The following is a 23,895-nucleotide window of genomic DNA, read 5'->3' on the forward strand; positions in this document are numbered from 1 at the left end:
CAAACAAATGAGTTACCTCATCGTCGTTGGGATATTTTATTGTTATCAAGGGGACTTTTTCATTCTCTAATCTATGCGTGCGTGTGTATGTGTGTTCGTGTGTGTACATGCGTGCGTGCGTGTGTGGTGGTTTATGAGGTACAGGTATGGAAGATCCAGAGTGGTTTATGCCTGCGAAGGTTCGAACACGCACACACCAAAGGGGTCACATGTCTGAGCTTCTCCAAGGACAGCAGTCAGATACTCAGTGCCTCCTTTGACCAGACCATCAGGTGGGGATGTACTGTCGTAGTGCCATGCTTTCCATCATGGACATTCCATTATGTACATTAAATGAGGATTTTGTTTCTCCCAGCAGGACATGAGTATTCCCACTATGGATGCACTGTAAAGATCCTGAGTGTTAATTTAAAGCTTCAATCTGTCACTTTTTTATCCTAGTGCCCAGGATTCTACCCAGGGCCCCCTGTGTGAGCAGCAAATTGTGTATTTTTTTGCTGTTGAGCTATAACAGGAGAAAAGGTTTTAGAAGACAAGTTAGAATGAATGAATGAATCAACTTTATTGTCACAACACAATTACAGGTAAAATGAGGTGAAACGCTTGTTTATGCGGGCTTTCACGTTTGCAGTTCAAGGAGTAAAAATATAATTAGAAGTAAAGAATGGAAAATGAAATGAGCACAAAAAGCCTGAAAAGAGCAGCATGTGTTGCTAGATAAAAACTCTGTGTCTCTTATGGCTCTTGATACTCCAGTATCGCTTGCCAGGTTGAGGGTGCAGCTGTGGTGTGAACAGGTCCTCATATCCATTTGTAACTCTGAGCGTGCACAAATGTAACCAAATGGGCCCGGAAACACACTCAGGATTTTACTGTGTGCACTCATGTACAGCAAGTGCACAAAGGAGTAATCCTCTCTTTCACACTGTGACATGAGGTAAACACAGAGACAGCACACGCCTCACTGCTGAGGAGTCTTGAATTTCTATTTCTGCATCATGTCGAATGAGGATAGCACATGGGCTGTGTGGGAGGAACTGATGCACCATGTGGATCAGGGACAAAGCTGTGCCTCCACATGCAGTTCCACGAGATGCTAGACTGCAGTGTGTCTGGATGCTATTTCATCATACAGTACCAGAGAGGGAGTGAATTAATGAGCATTAGCAATTTTTTGTCACAGTTCAGCTCAGTTCAGCCAATCTACAGCCATTCACTCCTAACACAAAACAGTCCCTCAGCTGCTCAGCAACTGGTGTATTTAACACACACACACACACACACACACACACCATACACACACACACACACACACACACACACACACACACACACACACACACACACACACACACACACACACACACACACACACACACACACACACACACACACACACACACACACACACACACACACACACACACACACACACTCACACACCCACAAGCCCACGCGCGCGCACACACACACACACACACACACACACACACACACACACACACACACACACACACACACACACACACACACACACACACACATGTATATATATATAGCTGCTGTTTTGTTGTTTCAGCATTGTAGTTATGTCTGATATTTCTGCAGAGACAGCTGTTAATAATATATCAACCCTATTATTTCAGAATCCATGAACTGAGGTCAGGTAAAACACTCAAGGAGTTGAGCGGCCACTCTTCTTTTGTGAACGATGCATCTTTCACTCGAGATGACACGCACATCATCAGCGCATCATCTGATGGCACAGTAAAGGTATGCAGACTGATTAATCATTACAATGTTTTTAGTACAGTTTAGTCTCCTTGCTGGATCATCATTTTGTCCTCTCATACACTGCAGTGTGAAGCCTAATTTATACGAAACTGATAACTGATAACAAACTCAATTTTCAACTGAAAACAATTATGATTTCAGTTGAAAATCTGTTATTTTTTGTTGAGCAACAACGGCAACGAGTAAAGTTAGGCTTGATTTCTATTGTGTCACATTGTGTTAAAACATGACATGTGAACACTCTAGATCTGGGACGTGAAGACCACAGAGTGCATGCACTCTTTCAGATACGTGGCAGGCACCTCAGACATCCCTGTCAACAATGTGATTCCTCTCCCCCAACACCCAGAGCACTTTGTGGTGTGTAACCACTCCAACACAGTAGTCATCATGAACATGCAGGGTCAGGTGAGCATTCCGACTGCTGTCTGCTAATGTAGTGGTTCTCAAAGTTGGGTCCACTTTAACCACTTTAACCCCATTTTATAAATCAGCTATTCAAAATTCTAAGAGCTGCTATCTTTGAAAAAAAATATATAATTTGGAATAATTTTGAAAAATCTTAACAACACAAATCTTATGGGGGTCCCTGGCAAAAGAAGTGCTTCATAATGAATTAAAAGTAAATGAAATCCTGCAAAAATGTTACTTTGTCAATTGAGATGGGGATGGGGACAAACCGGGGACAATAAAATGAAAGAGTCCATTTCATTGGTCTGATGGGTGGGCCGTGTGCATTTTCAGAGCATGTTTGTTTTTCAAAGTTGTACAGAAGAAATACCATGACATTTCTTTTACATTATGTCACGACCTGGCTCAAACGGTCCAGGACCCTTGGTCCGTCACAATTATTATCTTTTAAAATATGAATGTTATATTAACATTCAAATTAATGAAAATGAACGTTGCAGAACCCAAAACCATTAAAGTCATATGTGTCATTGCATTTTAAGTTTAACTAATTTGTTTCACCTCTGATCATTCTGTTTTGCTTAAATGCTCTGATTCCATTTCCCCTCAGACTGTGAAGGCCTTCAGTTCAGGAAGAAAAGAAGGGGCAGACTTTGTGTGCTGCACCCTCTCGCCGCGTGGGGAGTGGATCTATTGTGTGGGAGAGGATTTAGTGCTCTACTGCTTCAGTTTGCAGACAGGGAGGCTGGAGAAAACTCTCACTGTAAGCACTATTTCCAGTATCTTTGCTCATTAGCAGAGGCTACAGGAAGAGTGTATTCACTCATGTGAAATGTTTCACGTTATTTTTATTCTACTGGCCTGTCACTGTAAAAAAAAAAAAAAAAAAAAAAACACCCCAAAAAACATTAAGTTAGACTAGTGGTTCCCAAACTTTTTCAGTTGAGACCGAAAAGATACATTTGTCGTCTCCACAGGGTCCAAACTTACCAGGAATCGATTAGGAATTAATCATTGACATTTGCCGATCTACAAGGAGTCACTAGGCCTTGTGAGCTTGTAGATCTGCTATTTTCACTATTTCATTACAAAAATATCTGAAATTCTTTCTGCAAAAAGAAACAGAAAGTGTTTGATTTCGTTACTTTCTTAAACATTTTTTTGTTTTTTATTGTTTTTGAAAATCTTTTGAAAGAAATATAGAAGAACCCGTTAAAAATGCGTCCCGAACCAGTGTTTGGGAACCACTGTGTTAGGCTGCTGCTCAGTCCAAAAATGTTGTAACAGGCAGCGACTAATGCAACCCATTAGTCGCAATGCAGCTACCTGCTGATGTTTGATCTGTTACACCCACAGGTTCATGAGAAAGAAGTAATTGGCGTCGATCACCACCCACATGAGAACCTGCTTGTCACATACAGTGAGGATGGACTCCTGAGGTTGTGGAAACCTTAGGCTTCTGCACATATAATTGTCTTAAGTTTTAATGTGTTTTCATTCTTTTCTGTCACTAGAAATGGAAATGTATGACAGTGGTGAACTGTTATATTAAATATTAAATATTTATGATAAAACTGCCATGTTTGGACCTAAACAACATCAGGCACACAGTGTAGATATTGGTTTGTAATACTTTTCTAACGGTAATATTGATTTACGGATACAGATGTAATCCTAGCTGTGTTATGTATGGTTCCTGCATGCTGCACCAGAATAGTCTAAATATCAGTATGTCTTGCAGATATGCATGTTTTTGTTGACAAGTAAAATCATTGGTACTCCAGTTACACTCTTGGTATCCAACAGCAGATTTATATTAACGGTGTATGCACTTAATGAACTCACTGCATTGGTTTGTTGTGTTGAGATACTCATTTATTTTTATGAATTGGTGTAGTTGTGCATCTGTAGGGTTAGTATGCCTGCAAGGAATTGTCTCCCAATATTTATTCTTTGTCCAATCTAGTTTGTCATTGTAAAATTGCGAGCTCATACTGTATCTTGTATACTGTATACACATTTCATGAATTTACATAAATTTACAAGAAAAAATGTTAGCAAATGAAATCAATGTGAATCACTGAATTATGTTATACGTAACGTAATTCAAATCTGTACATTGTTAACAAGCACATTGACATCTGAGTGATAACATGAACGGTCTCACTCAAAATGTCCACCCTGGTTCTCACTGCAGCTACATTGTGTGGTCATCCTCATCTAGTGAAATGTTACATACAGTAGCAATTGTTTGCTAGTGTGGCTTTGGCCGGATATAGCCTGTTTTACTGACTGTGGGAATATTTGAGTGTCAGTGTGGAAAAGGAAAACATTGCAATCTTGATCGACAGACTTAGCCTTTAATTATAAATTATGACCATATAATAAACAAGTAAATTATTGGTCCTAATATACATACAGAATTATTAAGACACTTTGTAATCTTTTTTCTTCTTTACATTAGAATGCTGCTGACTTGCTCTGAAATCCTTTAACACTGTTTGCAAGAATCATTCTGAAAATATATGACGAGGCCTCCCTTTGAGCATAGGTAACTTTTAAAATATCCCAAGTCAAATGTTAATTGAACAAACAAAACTGAACCATGATCAGCTCTTGAGTTATGGATAAGCCATTATGCTATTGAGGTACTGTCTGAACTGAATTAAGGTTTTTGTTTTTCCAACCAGATTAATTAACCAAGGTTAAGAAGCTACATCAGATTTGTTTTGTTTTATCCCAGATGTGGCTCCCAAAAACAAACATGTTGGCTGTAAAGTAATATTTAGATTTGTTATAACATGTGTAGTTTTTGTAACATGCATACTGTGATTTAATCATATTTATAGTCAACTGGGACAAAATATGGCAAACAGCAAACATACCAGTACATCGGTAAACTGGAGGGGGAAACATTTTCAAGGCAGTAACCAGATCCAGTCACCAATAAGCACAGACATGTAAATTCTTTGAAAATAGTGCCTTATGAAAGACAAATAGCAAGGCTACTGCAAGTTTTGACAAAAACAGATAAGCCTACTGTAATTCTTCAATTGTATGATTGCATTGTGGCTCTGCAACAATTCTCAACCTCCCATGTTTATTTAGAATATCTTCCTACAAATCTGAATAAGGCAATATAACAAAGCATATTGTGTATGTACCGTTAGCTATGCAAGACATTAATACAGTCATACATGGCCGTGATCTAAGGTCAAAATGTTTCATACAAGAAAATTACTTTGAACAAAATAATCTCAAGTAGCTTGGAATGAATTGACGGTTATCACATCTTTTCACATGTGCCATTATTTAGATATAGCCCTTAAAAAGGGTATATTGTATGTTCAGTCCCTCTGCACATAAAATACACCCAGCACTGAACACAGTCTGTCACTATCTTAGTGAATAATGAAATGAGCCATTTGTCCTCATCTAGACCGGATTTCCAGCTCACTCAGTCAAACAGCTTTTTATGGCATCATTTAAAAAAGGTAAATGGCTGAAACAGTGTTTGATTAGGCAAAAATTACTCTCTGAAAGCCACAACATCAATGGTCCTTGAGCTAGTTGATGAAAAGAACAAAAAAAGAAGAAATAAATCTAAAATAGAGTTAACGCAACAAACATAATTCAATGAGTCCCATGAGTAAATCTAAATCCCTGTGCAGGAACTTTAACAGGATCCTTTCAGTCCACAAACATGGTACAATAACGGTACAACACAAACAACCAGGTAGAACTTGCTTCAATCACAGTCCCATATATCCAACTTATAAGACCACAATATTAGAAATTAACATTTTAAAATAATTAAAAAGAAAGAAAAAGTGCACAAAACTGTCAAAAGGGTGCATTGATACAAAGATTGGGGCTCAAGGTTGGGGGAAAAAGCAATAGGCCGGGTTCCGTTTAAGACGTCTGGCACTGGACACCACCGGCAGTGGCAAAGTCATCTTCTTCCGTAGTGGTTGTGTAGTGGCGGTGGTGTCTTTTTCTCTTTTCAAAATCACAGTCCTCTAGTTCGGAATAGATGTAGAGGTCATCATCCATGCTCTCTGGCTGATCTGCCTCCAACTTTTCTGGAAGGTACCCCTCCAAGTCTTTCAGCTTGTGCTTGGGGAGGAAATTGGCTTGTGGAAACACCACCTGGGGTTATAACCAAACATAAGTTAAATAGGATAATGGCATAATGGTGCATAATTCGATGTATTATGTCAACAGAACATTTTGTTTGTGAGAGGAAACGCAGAAAAGTACAAGCCATACCTTAAACTCAACGATAAGACGTCCCTTCTCAAATGTCCTGCGGTGCATGGGCATCCCTTCATCCGGGACACACTTCTTGTCTCCAGGCTTGATTAATTGCCCTTTAGGAAACAAAATGGTTACAGTTTCTCAATTAAAGAGACATTGCCATAGGCCTATTACACCTAGATAATGACCACTGGTTATTATTGTTATGTATTGTGGATCTGATATTATGAATTCACAAAATGTGAAAAACATTCACAATAAATAAATACAAATCACAAGATATAATAAAATATTCAGATATTGTCTTCCTTGGCCTACTGGCAGTGTGCACAACAAGGACAGACACATGAGAAGGGAACTCCACCCTCCACTTGTAGTCTCACCAAAGCCCTTTCGCTACCAGTCTAACTGCTTTGCCAAATAAAAATAAAAGCCATCTTTTGAAATACTTAATACTATAATAAAAACTGCTTCACAATAACAGTTAACACATTGAATGCCAATCGCGTAGATCTACGCGAACCTATTTAAAGCCGCAGCGTGCCAGTCGCGTAGATCTACGCGAACCGCCGATTCCCATTGATTTTGCCCCAGGTGCACTTTCCGAATTTTTTTGATCCATTTCCGTTTCCGGTTTCCGGTTGGAAACAGAATTATTCGGGTTCCGGTTTTTTCGATCGTATCCGCTTCCTGTCTGGGATCCTGTTTAAAACTCGATTTTCTCGGTTGTTGTTTTTCTCCTCGCTGATCACTGTTTATGGTTGATCGGCTGTATCTTCAAGATGGCGGCACGGATTTGGAAACTATTTTCGCTGGCCGTTTCTCACGGATCCGCCGTGTGTTTAGAACCAAATGAACGCGCACTTTTAACTTATTTAGCGAGGTCTGTGGCGACATGAAAAAAACTAAAAAACAACAATAAAACGCTGGCACTGGTGAGTACATTATGAGATTAAACTCTGGCATGGAATGTGTTAAGAGTTGTTCCGATACCGATACCAGTATGGGGAAAGCCGCCGATACTGCCTAAAATGCTAGCAATTGCAAGTATGTCAGTCTATGACAGGGCTACTCAACTTAAAGGAGAATTTTGGACTAAAGTTTTCTTACCTTTTCTATGACGTTATGATATCTTAGATGGTACAGTAGAACATTTTCATAACTCCACCCCTGAGCCGCCACAGCTTAAAAGGTGCGCGGATAGGCCTTAGGTTAGATCACATATTTTAATAGCTTTTTTTTTTTTTTTTTTTTTGAGATCTGACGTTCATAGTGACAGAACACTGTCCCAAAAAAATAAAAATAAAACAGAAGTCTCGCTAGACGAGATTGAAATCTCGAGATTTCAATCTCGTCTAGCGAGACTTCTGTTTTTTTTTTTTTTTTTTTTTTTTTTGGTTGCATAGTGTTTTGTCACTATGAACGTCAGATCTCACCAAATAAAAATAAAAAAAAGCTATTAAAATATGTGATCTAACCTAAGGCCTATCCGCGCACCTTTTAAGCTGTGGCAGCTCAGGGGTGGAGTTATGAAATTTTTCTACTGTACCATTCATCCTAAGATATCATAACGTCATAGAAAAGGTAAGAAAACTTTAGTCCAAAATTCTCCTTTAAGATGGCTCAGGGGCCACTCAGAAAAATACCAAAAGTCTAAGGGCCGCAAGCTAAAAATGTCTGTCCTATTTTGGATTTTTAGATTTTGTAACACACTACACATTGTTATTGTTATAAGAAAATGTACATTTTGACATGTGAAATAATGAAATTTCACCATATGAAATAAGGGACACCTATCCTGGGCGCGCGGCACCCCCAAAAAAACCTGAAATGCATAGAAAACTATGCATTATACCTGTAACAATTGACGCAGCAGTATATGTCTGTCTGTTTTTGAAAAACAATTAAGCAACCCATATATTTGAACGGAAATGTATATTTTTATCCTGTGCTTTTTTTGTTTTTGTTTTTTGTTTGACCATGAGGGGCCGCAGAGACGCTGCGTTGGGGCCGCATGCGGCCCGCGGGTTGAGTAGCGCTGGTCTATGATGATCTAATCTCTCAAGAACAGATTCTGCACTGCGTTGGAATCTGTCGGTGAGGTTCGTCATAACATGTGCGCATGGGCGTGCCTTCAGATCAGGAAGCGTGCCGCGCTTTACCCAATCAAATGTAGTGGGCGGGATTCACGTGTCCGTCTATCCTTCCCCCCTCGAAACAAACCGAAACTAATTTAACAATAGCGTCCGCGGAGCAGACAAAACCACGGAAAGATATTCACATTTTAACTTACTCTTTCATCATAGAAACAAGTGGGCTTATAACCAAAACGATCCATGTTCTCTGGGAGAAGTGGTGTTAGTGTTCCGTGTAGAAATATTGTTAGTGGGAATGAAAACATAGTCGCACCAACCGGAAGTGACGCGCTGAAGGCATACACAAAACACCGGTTTCCTTGCGCTCTGGCTCTACGTTTTCGTCCGCCCAGAGCCAACAGACATAGAACAAACAGCAGAGGGCGCTGTTTTTCATTTTCAGTTGGCGATGGGTTCCCAGATTGATGATGATCTGATACCATGTGATTTATCAGATGATATTTAAGTTTTTCAGTTGATGTTGCACTGCTGTTGTATACTCTTACTGTACTACTTTCATAATTTTACCAACTTGTGGCTGCACTTTATCAATTATTGTGGGCGAGCACACTTAAGTTATTCTCACTATTATTTATTTCGTTATTCTGCCCATTTTTTGGCAATAACAAGTCCTTCATACTTCTAGATAGAAACTTATTTTGTACTTTTTGAGATATTTAACTTTTAATCGCCAAGGAAATCCCATTAGTTTAAATGGGGAAATGCCATTTAGCTACAGTGGAGCCAGATTGTAAACTCACAACGCCCAAAATTTTTGGACTATAGATATATTTGATACATCAAAATGTTCACACTAAACTGTGCAATTTATGCTTTTTGCATTATGAGCACATTTTGAGACCAATGTTCCTTTACCCTCTTAACCCACTAATCAAATCCCACTAAGTACACCTGCCAATTTTCCAAGTGTAAAATTAGGATACGAGTGTCAGCCATAAGATTGTCAGCTCAAAAGGAAAATAACAAAATGTAATTGAATGTATAGGGCTTCCAGACAGACTGGTTTACCTGGATGGGATGTGATAAGGAGGGTTCTATTGTCCAATGTGGGAACAGCCTTCTGGAAACCACACAAAGACTCAACCAGCTGCAACTCCATGGTCATGAACAGATTCTCTCCTTGCCTGGTGGCAACAAGACGGCCAGAGTTAAACAAGGGCAAAAATCACCTGATGCATTATGCAGGCTGCAAAATGCAACCGGCACCACAGTGACTTTTTGGTACCGTGTACACTGCAGCTGGGTACGTATTCACCTCGTTGTTGCATGGCAACCGCAGAATCACATGTCAATCAATTTGAGCTAGTTAACATTTATTTGTGCTGCTAATGCTACCACTATACTATACGTTACTCTAGTCTCTCAACCAATCGGATTGGACAGTAGGAATCCAGGCAGGGTTTAATAACAGTGTGGCTTGAGGCTTCCATGTGGCGCTCAGTCTTCATGCGACATCAGTCATCTAGGATGTTTGAATGCATATTTGGGCCATGTTTCAGCCTGATCCAGTCCAGTGGTTTGCGAGATTAGCCCAGGTGGCTGTACTCCTAGAGAGCCATGCTGTAAAAACGGCAATGACGTGGGGTGCTTTACCGTTTTGAATTTATTTTTATCTCAGTGTTTGTCTAGGGCTAATATCGCAAACAGCTAGATTGATCAGCACCAAATTCCTTGTGCATGCTGCTAGTAGGCCAAGAACGTATTTCCATGCATTTTTCAACGTTCACATGTAATTTGGCATCGAAAAGTGGTGGATTGGGCTGAAACCTTGGCCAAATATGGAGTCTTAAGGCATAAATACGTCATGAGGTCCGAGATCTACATGGGAGCCAGCCGTTATTAGACCATGTCTGTTTTTTCTTAATTCAGGGCACTCCTCACAAATGCAAGTTGCATAGAGCAACCAGCTATGCAAAAGCAGCAGGCTAAAAGCTTCTGATATAAATTACAAAAAGACACCCCTTCTGCTAAACTGCATCCTTTGTGGTCATGTCCCAAGAGTACCTTTTGTTAGAGGTTTGGACTTGACATATTGAATAAATAAGATGTTGCTCATAACACTGGGTAAGAAACTGAAAATATCAATCTACTACCATAGAAAACTCATTAAAATACTGCATGTTACCAATTGAAGTTAAGGGACACATTCATGGATATTTTTTTTGTTTTTTGTCTCATTCCTAAGACAATAATTTGATGACCGGCAGCGGTTCCGGTAGGAGACACAACGAGTCTCCGTTGTGTCTCCTACCGGAACCGCTGCCTACCGGTCCGCTGGTCATCAAATTATTGTCTTAGGAATGAGACAAAAACTAAAAAATATCCATGAATTCAAGTCTCCATGGGGTGACTAATCCATTGAAACATTTTTTTTTGGGTGAAGTGTCCCTTTAAATGCAATCATAGCGTATCAAAACTTTCTCTTGCAACTTAATCTAGATGGAAAGTGGGGTCCACAAGCATAGGGTGGGTTTTTTTCTCGCCACCTGTTTTTTCTTAATCCTTGAAGTGTGTATTTTAAGATTTTGCCAGGTAACAGGCTGAAATAATGTCCCATGGGGTTCTTTTTATTTTTAAAGATATTTTTGGGGCTTTTTCTGCCTTTATTGATAAGATAGTGGGCTAACAGGAAATGGGGAGAGAGATGGCGGTGACACACAGCAAAGGTCATCGGGATCGGAAGCCGAACCTGCGGCACACTGTCAAGCTGGATTACCATTATATGTGGTATGCGCCTCAGCCAGCGGGCGCCCCATGGGATTCATTTGAACCCTTTATTACACATATCCTGAACCCAAACCCTCAAATGGAAACGATAACGTATAGCAAATCTTTGGAAGTATACAACATACAATGAACACATTTTCCACTGAAGGAATTCATTAAAATTGGTATTATTAACACATTGAATGCAAGAGTTATTTCAGATTTTTTAGCTGTTTTATGCCAGAGATTTTTCATTGAGAAAAAAAAAGTACTCAGGAGCCGAGATACAGATTTTTTAAGTTTTAAGTTAACAAGGAAGTGGATGGGAGTCTAAATCTTCAAAAAATCATATCTCCTTGGTCTTTGGGTCAAATTTGAAAAAAAAAAATGTAAAAAGAAAATGACATGACCTGCCTGGTGAAACATGTTCAACACCTCTTATGAATGTGTAGTGTGGTGAAGTATGTATGTATATTTAATTTGTATGGCACTTCTCACAGAGAGAACTCACAAAGTGCTTTACATACAACAACAGAAATAAAGACACGAAATGATTAAAAACAACAAAAACACAAGACATTCCACAAATGCTTGTTTAAACAGTAGTGTTTTTAAGTGGTTCTTAAAAATGTCCACTGAGGCTGCAGCTCTCAAGACCTGTGGAATGGCATTCCATACCTTTTTGTGCTGCCCACAGAGGAGCACGGAGGGGGAGCAGTTAGGGGTTACGTGTCTTACTCATGTGTCTTGCTCAGAGACATTTCGACACTTATAGCCTCTACACACTGCCCGACATTTGAAATGGTCGGCGAGTGAACAGATCGTTAAGCATTTCACATTGCACGAGTTTCTCTCTTGAAATCGGGCTAAAAATATCGTTGTGATTCTCGCACGATTGATTGCTCGGCGACAGGGGTTCACAAACTTCAAGATATTTCACCACGATGTGATGTGATCCCGACCCAATACATACATTTATTTTTATTCCAAACCGAAACGTCTCACGAAAACGTGAAAGGCTCCCGTGATATATGCGCGAGACCGAGACAGGACGCTAATGATTGACATTTAATAATTCTCAATTTCTCTGTATTTCTCTCTCTCTCCCTCTCTGAAACAAACGTTTCAAAAGTCAATTAGGGTGCAATTCAGATGTGTTGCCGTGTCCGCTTATTATAAGCGAGTTGCTTGTAAAAAATATTGGTGGTTGCGTTTCTTTTTAGCTTATTTCCAAAGTCAAAGTGTAGTTGCTTATTTGGCTTTATTTCTTAATGTTGTTGTTGTTGTTTTTTCTTTGAAAATAGCTGCGACGCGTTATGAGCTTGTAGATCGGCTATTTTATTTGTATATAGGTTTAAAGTGCTCATGCAGGCTGAGCCTATAGTCGCAATTGTTGGGCTTGTTTTCATAGACCTGGTTGCTTATTTCTCGCGCAAAACCTGGCAATACTGTTCAGAGATGCATACGTGTGTCACACACACACACACACACACACACACACACACACACACACACACACACACACACACACACAGCTCTCTCTGTCTGCAAGCCCTATTCCTCTCTACTTCTTATTATATATATAGCACTAGATCGGGGCCGATAGCCACAATTATCCAACAAGTTTGAAATCTAAAAATTATCGGGAACCCCTCGCCGACCGTACTTTATCGCGGTGTTTCTTCTCGGAGTACCTTACACACTGCGCGATCAACACCTCGCCGAGGGATGCCCGATCTGGACTGAGATCGGTGGTTTTCTCGGCGATCACCCAAAAATATCCCCGAGAGCGAAATCGGGTCAAATGTCGGGCAGTGTGTAGAGGCTATTAACCCCATAAAAAAAAAAGAAGATCTTTAAACTCACAACACATAACAGAACTGCTATCTTCACTATTAGTTTATTCTGCTAAAGAGAATCTGCTAAATGCCTAAATTGGAAACACGTTTCACCAGGCAGGTCAGGTCATTTGTTAATGAGGTAATCAAACGTGGCACTGCACTGGCTTTAACGATATTAGAGACTATGGATGATGATGGTGCCGTTGTTCCCCAAATGGAAAGAATGTTTTAAGCCTGCTCTTAAACTTAGACACACACACACAGACGTATTAATTGTAATTGAAGATGTTTGGTACTAATGTTACCTGGTGAAACATGGATGTTCTCTTTGGTCCAGGACAATGATAATATCGCCAGGTTCCAGTCCTGGTTCTTGGTCTCCTTCACCATGGAAAACTATTTTCTGGCCATCTCTCATTCCTGTGCAAATCAAGTCAATATGCCAAATATGTTGTTTTTCTGTTACCTCTAAGATGATGCAGTATTATACAAACATGTGGTCTGTAAATTGTTTTTATTCATTACAACACTCCCACCTTGTTCAATGAGGACCTCCAAGATTTTGTTACGTCGCAGAATTTTGGCTCCACCGCAGCCTTTACAACGGTCCTTGTGGCTAATGCGCTGTCCTTGGCCCTGGCAGCTATGACACACAGTGCTCACCTGCTGAGCCATTCCTGCTGTAATCTGGTGCCAGCGAACCTGCACACCTGTACCTTGGCAGGGCATGCACATCTCTGCAGCTCCCTTCCGACTCCCACGACCTAACAAAGGAAAAAAGAAATGCTGGTGGGCTGTGTGCATTTTCAGAGCATGTTTATTTTAATATTCAAGAATCAATCAACCGATGATTGTGTTTCCGCTTGGATCAATGGAACAAAGTAAAGTCAGAACTGCTCAGTACAGTTGTTTACACATGCACTTAGCGTACAGTAGCGTACAGTAGATTACACAGCGGTGTATCAAAGACTGTCAGTGTGCGCTACTATGGCGATTTTTTTTTTACAATCGATTGTGCATCGCTGCATCCGTGATTATTAGAAGTTTGATTATTTATTTGACAGCCATAAGATTGTATACGACAGCGGTTCTCAAACATTTTCATACCAAGGACCCCAAATTGAATGCATTAGGCCGCTGAACCCCATTTGAAAGGATTTAGTGACAGAAACCCCCATAAGGGGGTTGTTGGTTTAGATTTAGTACAGAATTCTACAACTGTCTATACAGTCGGTTGGGGAGATAACAGCGGAGTGTGAAACCTATGAGCTGAATATTCATTTAGTCATTGGGCAAACTTCTAGCCATTGAAATAAGTGTGAAATTAAAAGGTTCCTCATTTTACTTTGTAACCCGTGGAACCCCCTGAAGGACCCCTGCACCCCACTTTGAGAACGACTGGTATAGGATATGACTTACCATCACATTTTTCACAAAGCGTATTCTTCTGGACAGAAAGTTTTCTTGTAGCTCCATTATAAAGATCATCCAAAGACACTGAAAGCTGATGAACAATATTCTTTCCTGGAATTGGAAAAGAACATCAATTCTACAGAAGACAATTCTACGAAAATATGCTAAAACAATGCAACTCTCAGGATAGGGTTTACATGGTTGCATCTCAAACACACTATCAACAACAACACGTTGTAAATTTTAGATTCATACTATGATTTAGACCAAGCGAGAGAGATATATATATATATATATATATATATATACATACACACACACATTTCAAATCTTCTTTAGCATACCTCTTAGCTTAGCTCTTTGGCCACCTCCTCCAAAAAACATGTCAAAGATGTCCATGGGCGATGCAAAACTCCCACCACAGCCCCCGCCACCACCACCAGTTCCACCTTCCTTTATTGCCTTCTCGCCTCCTCGGTCATACACTTTTCTCTTCTGCGCGTCTGACAATACCTCATATGCTTGAGATATCTGCTTGAACTGCACAGAAAGAAAGAAAGAAATATTTGTGTTCACAAAATATAACTCATGGAAAAACTGCCATGGCAACATCTAGTCTCTCAGAAAGAATATACCTTGACTTTTTGTGTAACAAAATGTAAAAAATACATTCATGAATAGTACTGTTCACTTTGTGCTCCTACTTGCTTACAACTAAAAAGGTATGCAATTTTTATTCCATTCTAGATCAAATTTCAAGAATTATTCTTCCAAATTGACAGAGTAAAGTATTTAGAGTTTTAAGTAGAGCATACGTGTTCGTGTTCGGCACAAATGTCAACTTATGGTAATAAATAACAAAGTACCCTCTCCCCCTCTGTAGGATTCTTGTCAGGGTGGTATTTCAAGGCCAGTTTTCGATAGGACTTTTTCAGCTCATCAGGTGTGACACTGGGCTTCACACCCAACACATCATAAAATCCTGTTTCCTTAACCATGGTTTTCTTCGAGGATTAACCTGAGAGTAAATAAAAACAAACAATTTAATCAAACGGGAAACATTTGTATTTTAGGCTATAAAGTGGACACATTCCAGCACACAACACAATTCTCAATGTTCATTTAACTAAATGCACCTATATTATATTTGTACAATCTCTGAGTTGCAAACAAATTAATGAACACTTGAGGACAGCATAACACAGGCATTTACTAATAACAATAATTGGTCTAGGACTTATTGTGTGTCCTAGGACTGACACTTTATCCACCGAAACATGTGTCAGATTAAATTGATCAACCGGCCCTGCTGAGAACACACACATGCCGAGGACTGGACCCTGTACTGTCAAGACACTGTCTATGTCTCAGTCTGTATCTATGTACTGCAGCATTGTCTTTTACTCCAAGACAAAGTTCTCCCATGGGACAAATAAAGTGAACCTTGAAGACACACTGGTCTTACATCCAACCGTTTCCTCCAGTTACAGTGATTTCTGTTGTCAGGAGATTTGAACAGGAGAAAAATAAAAGCGATGACGGGACCATACATTCCATTTACACAGAGTTAAATTAACATGCAGGATTTTTTAAATCATGAACTCCTTCCATCCCAAGGCTACTTCTAGTTCTAAATATGTATGTGTTTTGGAATCACATCTGTCTTCCTCCAGTAACAAATATGTGTATTTCAGGTGTTAGACTTCAGGATAATTTATGTGCCATGATAGTAGATGTGGTGCAATTCCCACAGGGCTTATTCCAGTTAGCCACCCCTTTCCTAATGCTCTGTCACACTTCAATAAAACAGCTGGGTAGTGGTATTATTGGTGGACTACTGACATGATCATGTCAGTAGTTCACCAATTATACCTGGCCTCCACTCAACATAGTTTGAACTAGGACCTCAATGGAAAAAAAATCACTGGACTTTTTTGTGTTATCCTTTTAGATTAAGTGTTTGACTGTACTCTGCTGTTTGCATTTCTGTCTAATAAAATATTCAATCAACCAACTAAGGCAAAGTAGCCTTGGATCAAGAAATACTATCATATATGCATTTGATCGAGTCTGACTTTTACTTTCTTATCCATCATAGATACGAAAGCAAAAGTCAGACTTGATCAAATACATCTATGATAGTCTTGATCCAAAGCTAAACAAGGCCAAGCAAACTCTAAACATCCCCTGAGCAGATGTACATGAAGGACTAGCATACGTTCTCCAAAGTGTCATGCTAAAAAAAAACTGTCGATGCCACAACAGAATCGTTGTATTATAGCTACAATGACTGTTTCTCTCACTTTAAGTAAACACATCACTGAAGACTGTTAGCAGTGGTTCTCAACCAGTGGTCCTTGAAAGGGATTCCAGGTGGTCCCCAGCTAAATGATGGAGAGTTGGTAACCAAATGGACCCTTAATGGAACTTTAACTCTTGAGTGTAAAATGAAACCAAACCAATTGCGGGTCCATTTGGTTTCATTTTACGCTCTCAATGGTTCAATTGTTAAACATCTGAAATACTACTACTAAGTCTACACAATTAGAGAATGATCGACGTTTGCCTGTCATCTCTCCTGCCACCAACATCAATACAGCATGGAATTGAGGACAAAATCTCATCCAACGATAACAAAATATTCTAAAGTCTTGGGTCCGAGAGTCTAAATGTCACCAAATGGTGGTCCGTGGCTCAAACGCCCGATAAATAATGGACCGTGATGGCGTGATATGAAACGGGTTGAAACCCAAACCACTGCTGTTAGCATAACAACAGACTAGCATAAGGTAGCACCATGCTAAGCTAGGCCAACTATAGCGCTGTTCACCAGGCCTAATAATAACGTATAGTTCGGGGCTAAACCAAGTTGAACCCTCAAGTTAAACTACACCAACATCATACTATTTACATAATACACTTATAGATAGGTGTCGGTGAATTCATACCTGTTCAAATAAAGGATTTCCAATGTGGAGAAGTTAAGAGAAAAGGCCAGGAGTTCAGTCACAGATGATGCACTCTGTACGCTCAGCTCACCTTCTGTAGCCTGTGTCTCAACCTTCGAACTTTGTGACTCCGACTGACTAGAAACGTCGAGAACACCGAAAAAAAGGACAAGACAATGACGTCATTTAGTGGAATGACGGGCGCCGGACTTGTGTTTCTCAAAGTTGGGCCCGGGGACCCCCTAGGGCAATGGTTCCCAAACTGGGGGTCAGGAACCTAGGGGGGTCCCCACATGATTTTGGGGGGGTGGGGGGTGAAGTGACAATTTAAGGACTTTTAAGACCTTTTTAATCAAAAGAAAAAGGAAGAAAGAAAAGAAAAAGACCATTACTGCATCCAAAGTAATCAACAAACTATAAAAACTGGTCAAACATGTAAGAAGAGGCAACAATTGTAAAGATTTCCCAATATTTAAATTTTATCTGTGGAACCGAGTCAAACGAAATTGAATGCCTGCCCTACATCCTAAGTCCTTGTCAGGGTGGGGGGTCCCCAAATATGATTATTTTTGGGGTTTCACAGCCTCAAAAGGTTGAGAACCACTGCCCTAGGGGTCCTTGAGGCGGATCCAGCAGGGCCCTGTTGGCAAAAGTAGTTATCATAGCATGATAGCATCATATTGAAGGACCTTAATGGAAACAATTAAGACCACAAGGACTTTTTTGGACGGACCTTTTAGACAGAGTGTTTTAACTGTGCTTGTGCTGTTTTACATTTCTGCCTAATAAAATATTCAATCAATCAATCAATATCAGTTAACCACTTTAACCCTATATACATCCAAGTTGAGCTTGTAGATCAGCTATTTTCCAAAACAAATCTTGAAAAGTGTGAAACATTTGGAATATATCTCAATAATTTTTTTTAATAACCCTTTGTGCCTGGGGTTTCTGACACAAAATCTTCTCAGATAGGGCCCGGGGGTCCACAGCCAAATATAGCTATATTCATTTGGGGGTCAAACTCCTTGAGAACCACTGATTGATTGATTGAATACTTTAAAAAACACGGAAAGAACAGTTCTATACAAGGTCTGCTAAAAGGATTAAAACCCAAGAAAGCACTATATGGCAAATGGCTTGTTTCCATTGGTGTACTGACGTATATAGAACGGCAACCGGCTCATAATTCATACACGACGCAATCCTATGATATTTGGTTTTTGGAATGCTTTCCAATCTGACATAATATCTGACCATTACTTGACTTCTGTGCTAGCCCTGAAACACGACTGTCATACCATGACAGTCAGGTGCCGAGAGTTCCTGATTTTCGATTTTTTGACATTGCCAACTCTCACATGTACATAAACGTTCAGGTTTCAAATATAAAGTGTTTACCCAAGTGCCACGGATGTTACAAGGCGATCCGTACCACGATAAGTACCCGTATCTCCCGTATTGTTCAATAAAAAGCATTTTAATCCCATCGCCGGCCATTTCTTTTTCTTTTTGAAATGTATCAAAGTGCAATATACCTCCCAACCATTAGTGTCGCATAGTTGAAAGCAACGGAGAAGATTTGGAGAAAATGGCTGGCAATCAGATTAAAATGCTTTTTATTGAACCATACGGGAGATACGGGTACTTATCGTGGTACCGATCGCCTTGTAACATCCGTGGCAATTGGGTAAGCACTTTATATTTGAAATCTGAACGTTTATGTACATGTGAGAGTTGGCAATGTAACTCATTTAATGTAAATCGAAAACCAGGGACTCTCGGCTCCATGACGCTTGTGGCAGACGAGCGTCATGTGAACCATGGCTAACTTCTGTGCGTGAGTCTTGGTGACGATGACGTCACTGACGAATCCTTTCATTCTGACCTTGTGACTGGCTGCGCGCGAATAAATGACGTTTACTTTACGCGCCAGCAAGCGGCAACAAACAACTAAACGTGTCAGCAGTAGATTGTGTGTGATATCACTGGTATGGTCAAGTAAAGGATGAAAACATGCCTGTTTGTTGGCTTGTCAGCAAGGAAGGAAATCATAAACCCATTCCACTCCCACATCTTAAAGCAGTGGTCTTGGGCCGGGGTCCAGAGACTACTATTAAAGACAAGAAATGCTCTAGACAACAAGGTGCTTCTTCTACTGCTCGAATAACTATGGCTACTTATTAGATTAGTTAGCTGCTTTGTTTGCAAGTAACCCGTAACTAACGCCAATAATAAAATACAGTAATTGCTAGTTGTAAAATTAACAAACACTCTAAAACTAAATGAAGTTAACATGTGCAAATGTTATTCCTTCTCTACTAGTTGAGTTGAAAGCAGATTGCAACAAAGGGTATGTCAGAGTTAAACAGGTAAGAATGACACATTTGACTGAAACTACCAGTTTTAAGTGTGAGAATACCAAAGTTTAAGTGAGAATAATGGCGACTTCCATGTAATATTGTTGATTTGGTGTGTGGTTAGGTGTAAAGTTTAAATTATTTCTTCATTTTCCCCTTTTTCTTGCTTTTTAACCATTTTATCTGTAATTATGCAACTGTCCATAATGCAAGCACCTGTTCACCTTATTGACAAATGGAAAGGCCTGCATCAGTCATTCTACCTGGTATCAAGAAGACTCACTCCAAAACCAACTCACCCCATTGCTAGGAAAACTCACTCCGGAAAACTCACCCCACAGGGTAGGAAAACTCACCCCACAGGGTAGGAAAACTCACCCCCAAGATTTTCGGGGGTAGGAAAACTCACCCCAGGACCTGAGAAAACTCACTCCGGAAAACTCACCCCAATGGTTTTTAACTTTGTGAGCTTTCCATTTTCACATGCTTGGGGTAAAACTTTTTCAGTCATCCGCGGACTTCTTTTTTTCGCCGATAAAGTATAGTTTTGGACCATGACGGAGGCGCGCAGACCTTGAGGCTGAGGAGTTGCGCCCGAGCGCCTCCAGGCGCGAGTGCCCGCAACGACCAGCCGATGGTCTGCTAGTCGAATCAGCGCCGTCCGAGTTATGTACCGATAGGGACAGAATAGTAAATATTGTTGGTGGGGACTGCGTTTGCCCCACTGACTGCGTTTGCCCCAACTGCCTCAAAGTGACTACTGGCCAATCACAGTGCGTCTCCCCCGGGGTGAGTTTTCCTACCCCCGGGGTGAGTGTTCCGGAGTGAGTTTTCTCAGGTCCTGGGGTGAGTTTACCCACCCCCCGGGGTGAGTGTTCCTAGCTCCGGGGTGAGTTTTCCTTTTTGAGTTGGGGTGAGTTGGTTTTGGAGTGAGTCTTCTTGTATTCATTTACCTAGCCTCCTCCGGAAATCTCATTTCCATCACTCCTGGAATCAAATGGAAATGAGATTTCCGGAGGGAGGATTTACCAGGCTATTATTTACCATGTTTATCTTCTTATTTCAAAGCTGGGGTCGAACCCTACCTCTGTAGACTCTGAGGTGGTGGGTAAAGATAAGGAGTTGAGAATGAAGCCTGGCCAGCAGCTCCACATTGTCTATCAGCAGTACCCATACACTGTACAATTCAAAGAGGATCCTACTGGAGGCGGCCAGCACATCAAAAGACCACGTGAGCCTGTTGCAGAGAAGGGAGAGCATCATAGAGAAGAACCAAGTCATAAAATGGCTAGACAAGAAATAACTGTCTCTTCATCCAGCCATAAAGGATCTGCAGCCAATGTAAGCCAAACTCACCATAAAGATTAGATACTTTTTGTCGTGATGTGACTACAGTCATGGACTAGAATGAATAGTGTATTGTGTATATAATATTAAAAGTCCTGATTTGTATGTATTGCAGGAAACATCTGGACATTGGAGTCTGGGTCTGAAGGCCTCAATGCAAGACCCTGAAATGCAGGTAGTGTTTCTGTTTAAGCCTGGTTGTTATTGTGAGTCCCAAACGTGGAAAAAGTAACCAAATTTATCCCAAGATGGTACAGACTTTTCTCTTCTTGACTTTCTTCTTGAAATTAAACCTAAATGAATTGCCATTCCCACCTTTTAGGTTTTTAAAGATGAAAGAATTGTGGTTATAAAAGACAAATACCCCAAGGCCCGCTACCACTGGCTGGTCCTCCCCTGGGAGTCCATTCCAAGTCTCAAAGCTGTGCGAAGCGAGCATTGTGATCTTTTGAGGCACATGCAGAAAATTGCTGACAGAATGATTCAACAGTGCCCAGATGCCAGCGTGTTGCGATTCCGCACAGGCTATCATGCCATCCCCAGTATGAGGTAAGGGTTAATTTTTTGAGTGGCACAGTATAGTTAAGTTAACTATTTGGTCCTTGTTGCATTCATTTCAACTTTAATTTAATGCTGTAAATGACCAGTTCTGAGTTATTGCAGTGGTACAGTACCTCTTGTAATACATTTTGATCTGCAGATCCAGGAATATACCCCACCAGAACAATCAGAAAAGTTTTTTTTATGATTTTTTTTTGTTTGTTGACTTTTGTGGAACAACAGAAAAGTCTCCATCAATAGGCCACAGAAATTCCACAACAAATGCATATAACAAAATTAAACAAATGATAGAACACACAACGCAAACATGCACTACAGTGCATGCAATGCAAACACTGTGCAAACTCTAGAGAAAATAATAATACTGGGCACTTCAGAGAGACTACATAAATACAATTTACTGGAGCACTCGACTGGTCTGTACGTGTTTTATTAATATACCCTAAAAATTCTAAAGCCTATATCACCTATTTTATTTGGGTAGTCTCTCCTGAAGTGCCCAGGTATTATTATTTTCTCTGATGCAAGCCCTTCTACCTTCTGCTGGCTGAAGCGCGCAGGACTTCTCTTTACCCACTGTGTGTGTGTGTGTGTGTGCGCGTGTGCGTGCACATATACACACACACAATGCAAACATGCACTACATGTAGTGCAAACAAATAGACCTGGACAATCCTGGCATGCTCTATCCTCGAGTCGACACACAATGGCAATATATTTTACCAGTGTACGCATGGTGTTATCCATCATGTTCTCCCATGTTAATTCGAATGAAACCTTCAAGGAATACATACTCTCAAAGAAAACACACACACACAAAAAAGTACTCAATAATGTCATATTTATGTTGTACTTTACAGTCATGTACACCTACATGTAATCAGCCAAGACTTCGACTCTCCTTGTTTAAAGAACAAGAAGCACTGGAATTCCTTCACAACAGACTATTTCATAGATTCTCAAGGTGAGGAATTTTTATTTAACTTTTGTTCAGTCTTAATTAGTTTGCTGTTTTGCAGATGAAAATTACATTGGTTATTTCATTCGCAGATGTCATTGTGATGCTGGAAAAAAATGGAAGGATCACTGTCAAAGAAGGGATCAGTGAATCGTTGAAACTACCTCTCCGTTGTCACGTGTGTCACAAAGAACTCCCCACTATACCTAGTCTGAAGGAACATCTGAAATCTCACTTGCCTATGTAAGAATGTTAAGCCTGAGAGTTATACTTGTGGGCAGGTTTCAGTAAGTACAGTATAATAAATAAGGCTTTACATCAACAAAATACCTTGCCTCAGATATTCACACACCTTAAATATGAAGAGTCTGCCTTAGAGTCAGATGTGTCATTAATGTTTATGTTCTCCCCTTTGTACTTATACAGCATTTTCTCTATAAAGGCTGTAATGTTCCAGAGTCAGATGGCTAAACATTTCACCATAGTTAGTATTTTCATTTTCATATTTTGACAGTGATGGGTATGACTATGCATGTCATGCTATGATGCTAATGGCTGAAGATGTTAATGTTTTCTTTATTTTTCTTTATATATAAACATGGTTGAGAATGTTTACACTATTACTAATTAACAATGGCTTGTTTTGTTTAAAAAAGTTTACACACAGTTACCACTCTCAAAAGTCTGTTTTGTTATAAGACTAATTCATTTCTAAATAAAAAGTAAATTAAAGAGAAAGAAATATTTGAGACCTGATTCAAATGAAAGCACCACAATCTTGTTATCAGATCTGCATGTAAACAACACATATCTAATTTTACACCAAGAAAGAAATTAGCTGAACCCCTTTTTGAGACTCTTGGGATGCATAATTCCCAGGAAGTCATTGCTGTCAGCATATTTATATGAAAGCACGTGTGACCTGGTCCTGGGAAGTGGCCACTGACCACAATTCTAATAGTGTTAGCAAGGGTTTCAATTATTCAATTACAATTATTCATTAATTATTCATTAATTATTGGTTAGACATTGATGGGTAGGGTCTACAGTACACTATCTGTTTAAAATACAACATGCCGTGATTCCCAACATGTAATAGGCTACACATACACAGACGATCCTGACTATAAACTTCTTCTAATA

The 23,895-nt window shown here is 40.0% G+C and overlaps 3 protein-coding genes across 3 annotated transcripts in view; 2 read left to right on the top strand and 1 right to left on the bottom strand.

The window, feature by feature from the left end:
* The window catches only part of LOC308077697 (WD40 repeat-containing protein SMU1-like), an 11,491-nt gene extending 6,741 nt beyond the window's left edge, over window positions 1-4,750 (top strand). The window contains exons 8-12 of the mRNA XM_080418559.1: window positions 145-272; window positions 1,647-1,773; window positions 2,041-2,202; window positions 2,816-2,968; window positions 3,562-4,750. Of these exons, the coding sequence (XP_080274685.1) occupies window positions 145-272; window positions 1,647-1,773; window positions 2,041-2,202; window positions 2,816-2,968; window positions 3,562-3,660 (669 nt within the window). The 3' untranslated portion in view covers window positions 3,661-4,750. The remainder of the gene's footprint in view (window positions 1-144; window positions 273-1,646; window positions 1,774-2,040; window positions 2,203-2,815; window positions 2,969-3,561) is intronic.
* On the bottom strand, window positions 4,550-17,638 carry dnaja1 (DnaJ heat shock protein family (Hsp40) member A1). Its single transcript, XM_080418092.1, has 9 exons — window positions 17,527-17,638; window positions 15,445-15,596; window positions 14,923-15,118; window positions 14,585-14,689; window positions 13,702-13,929; window positions 13,471-13,585; window positions 9,627-9,742; window positions 6,475-6,575; window positions 4,550-6,354 (listed from the first exon to the last, which is right to left on the bottom strand). The coding sequence occupies exons 2-9, from the start codon at window positions 15,574-15,576 to the stop codon at window positions 6,118-6,120; spliced, it is 1,230 nt and encodes a 409-aa protein (XP_080274218.1). The 5' UTR covers window positions 15,577-15,596; window positions 17,527-17,638; the 3' UTR covers window positions 4,550-6,117.
* A 1,840-nt stretch (window positions 17,639-19,478) lies between these two features.
* Window positions 19,479-23,466, top strand: aptx (aprataxin). The gene is made up of 7 exons (XM_080418131.1): window positions 19,479-19,672; window positions 19,852-19,898; window positions 20,955-21,227; window positions 21,349-21,408; window positions 21,556-21,782; window positions 22,655-22,758; window positions 22,845-23,466. The coding sequence occupies exons 1-7, from the start codon at window positions 19,543-19,545 to the stop codon at window positions 22,997-22,999; spliced, it is 996 nt and encodes a 331-aa protein (XP_080274257.1). The 5' UTR covers window positions 19,479-19,542; the 3' UTR covers window positions 23,000-23,466.
* The last annotated feature ends 429 nt before the right edge of the window (window positions 23,467-23,895 follow it).

Source organism: Gymnoscopelus braueri (assembly GCF_963280865.1).
Source record: "Gymnoscopelus braueri genome assembly, chromosome: 2".
Lineage (NCBI taxonomy): Eukaryota > Metazoa > Chordata > Actinopteri > Myctophiformes > Myctophidae > Gymnoscopelus > Gymnoscopelus braueri.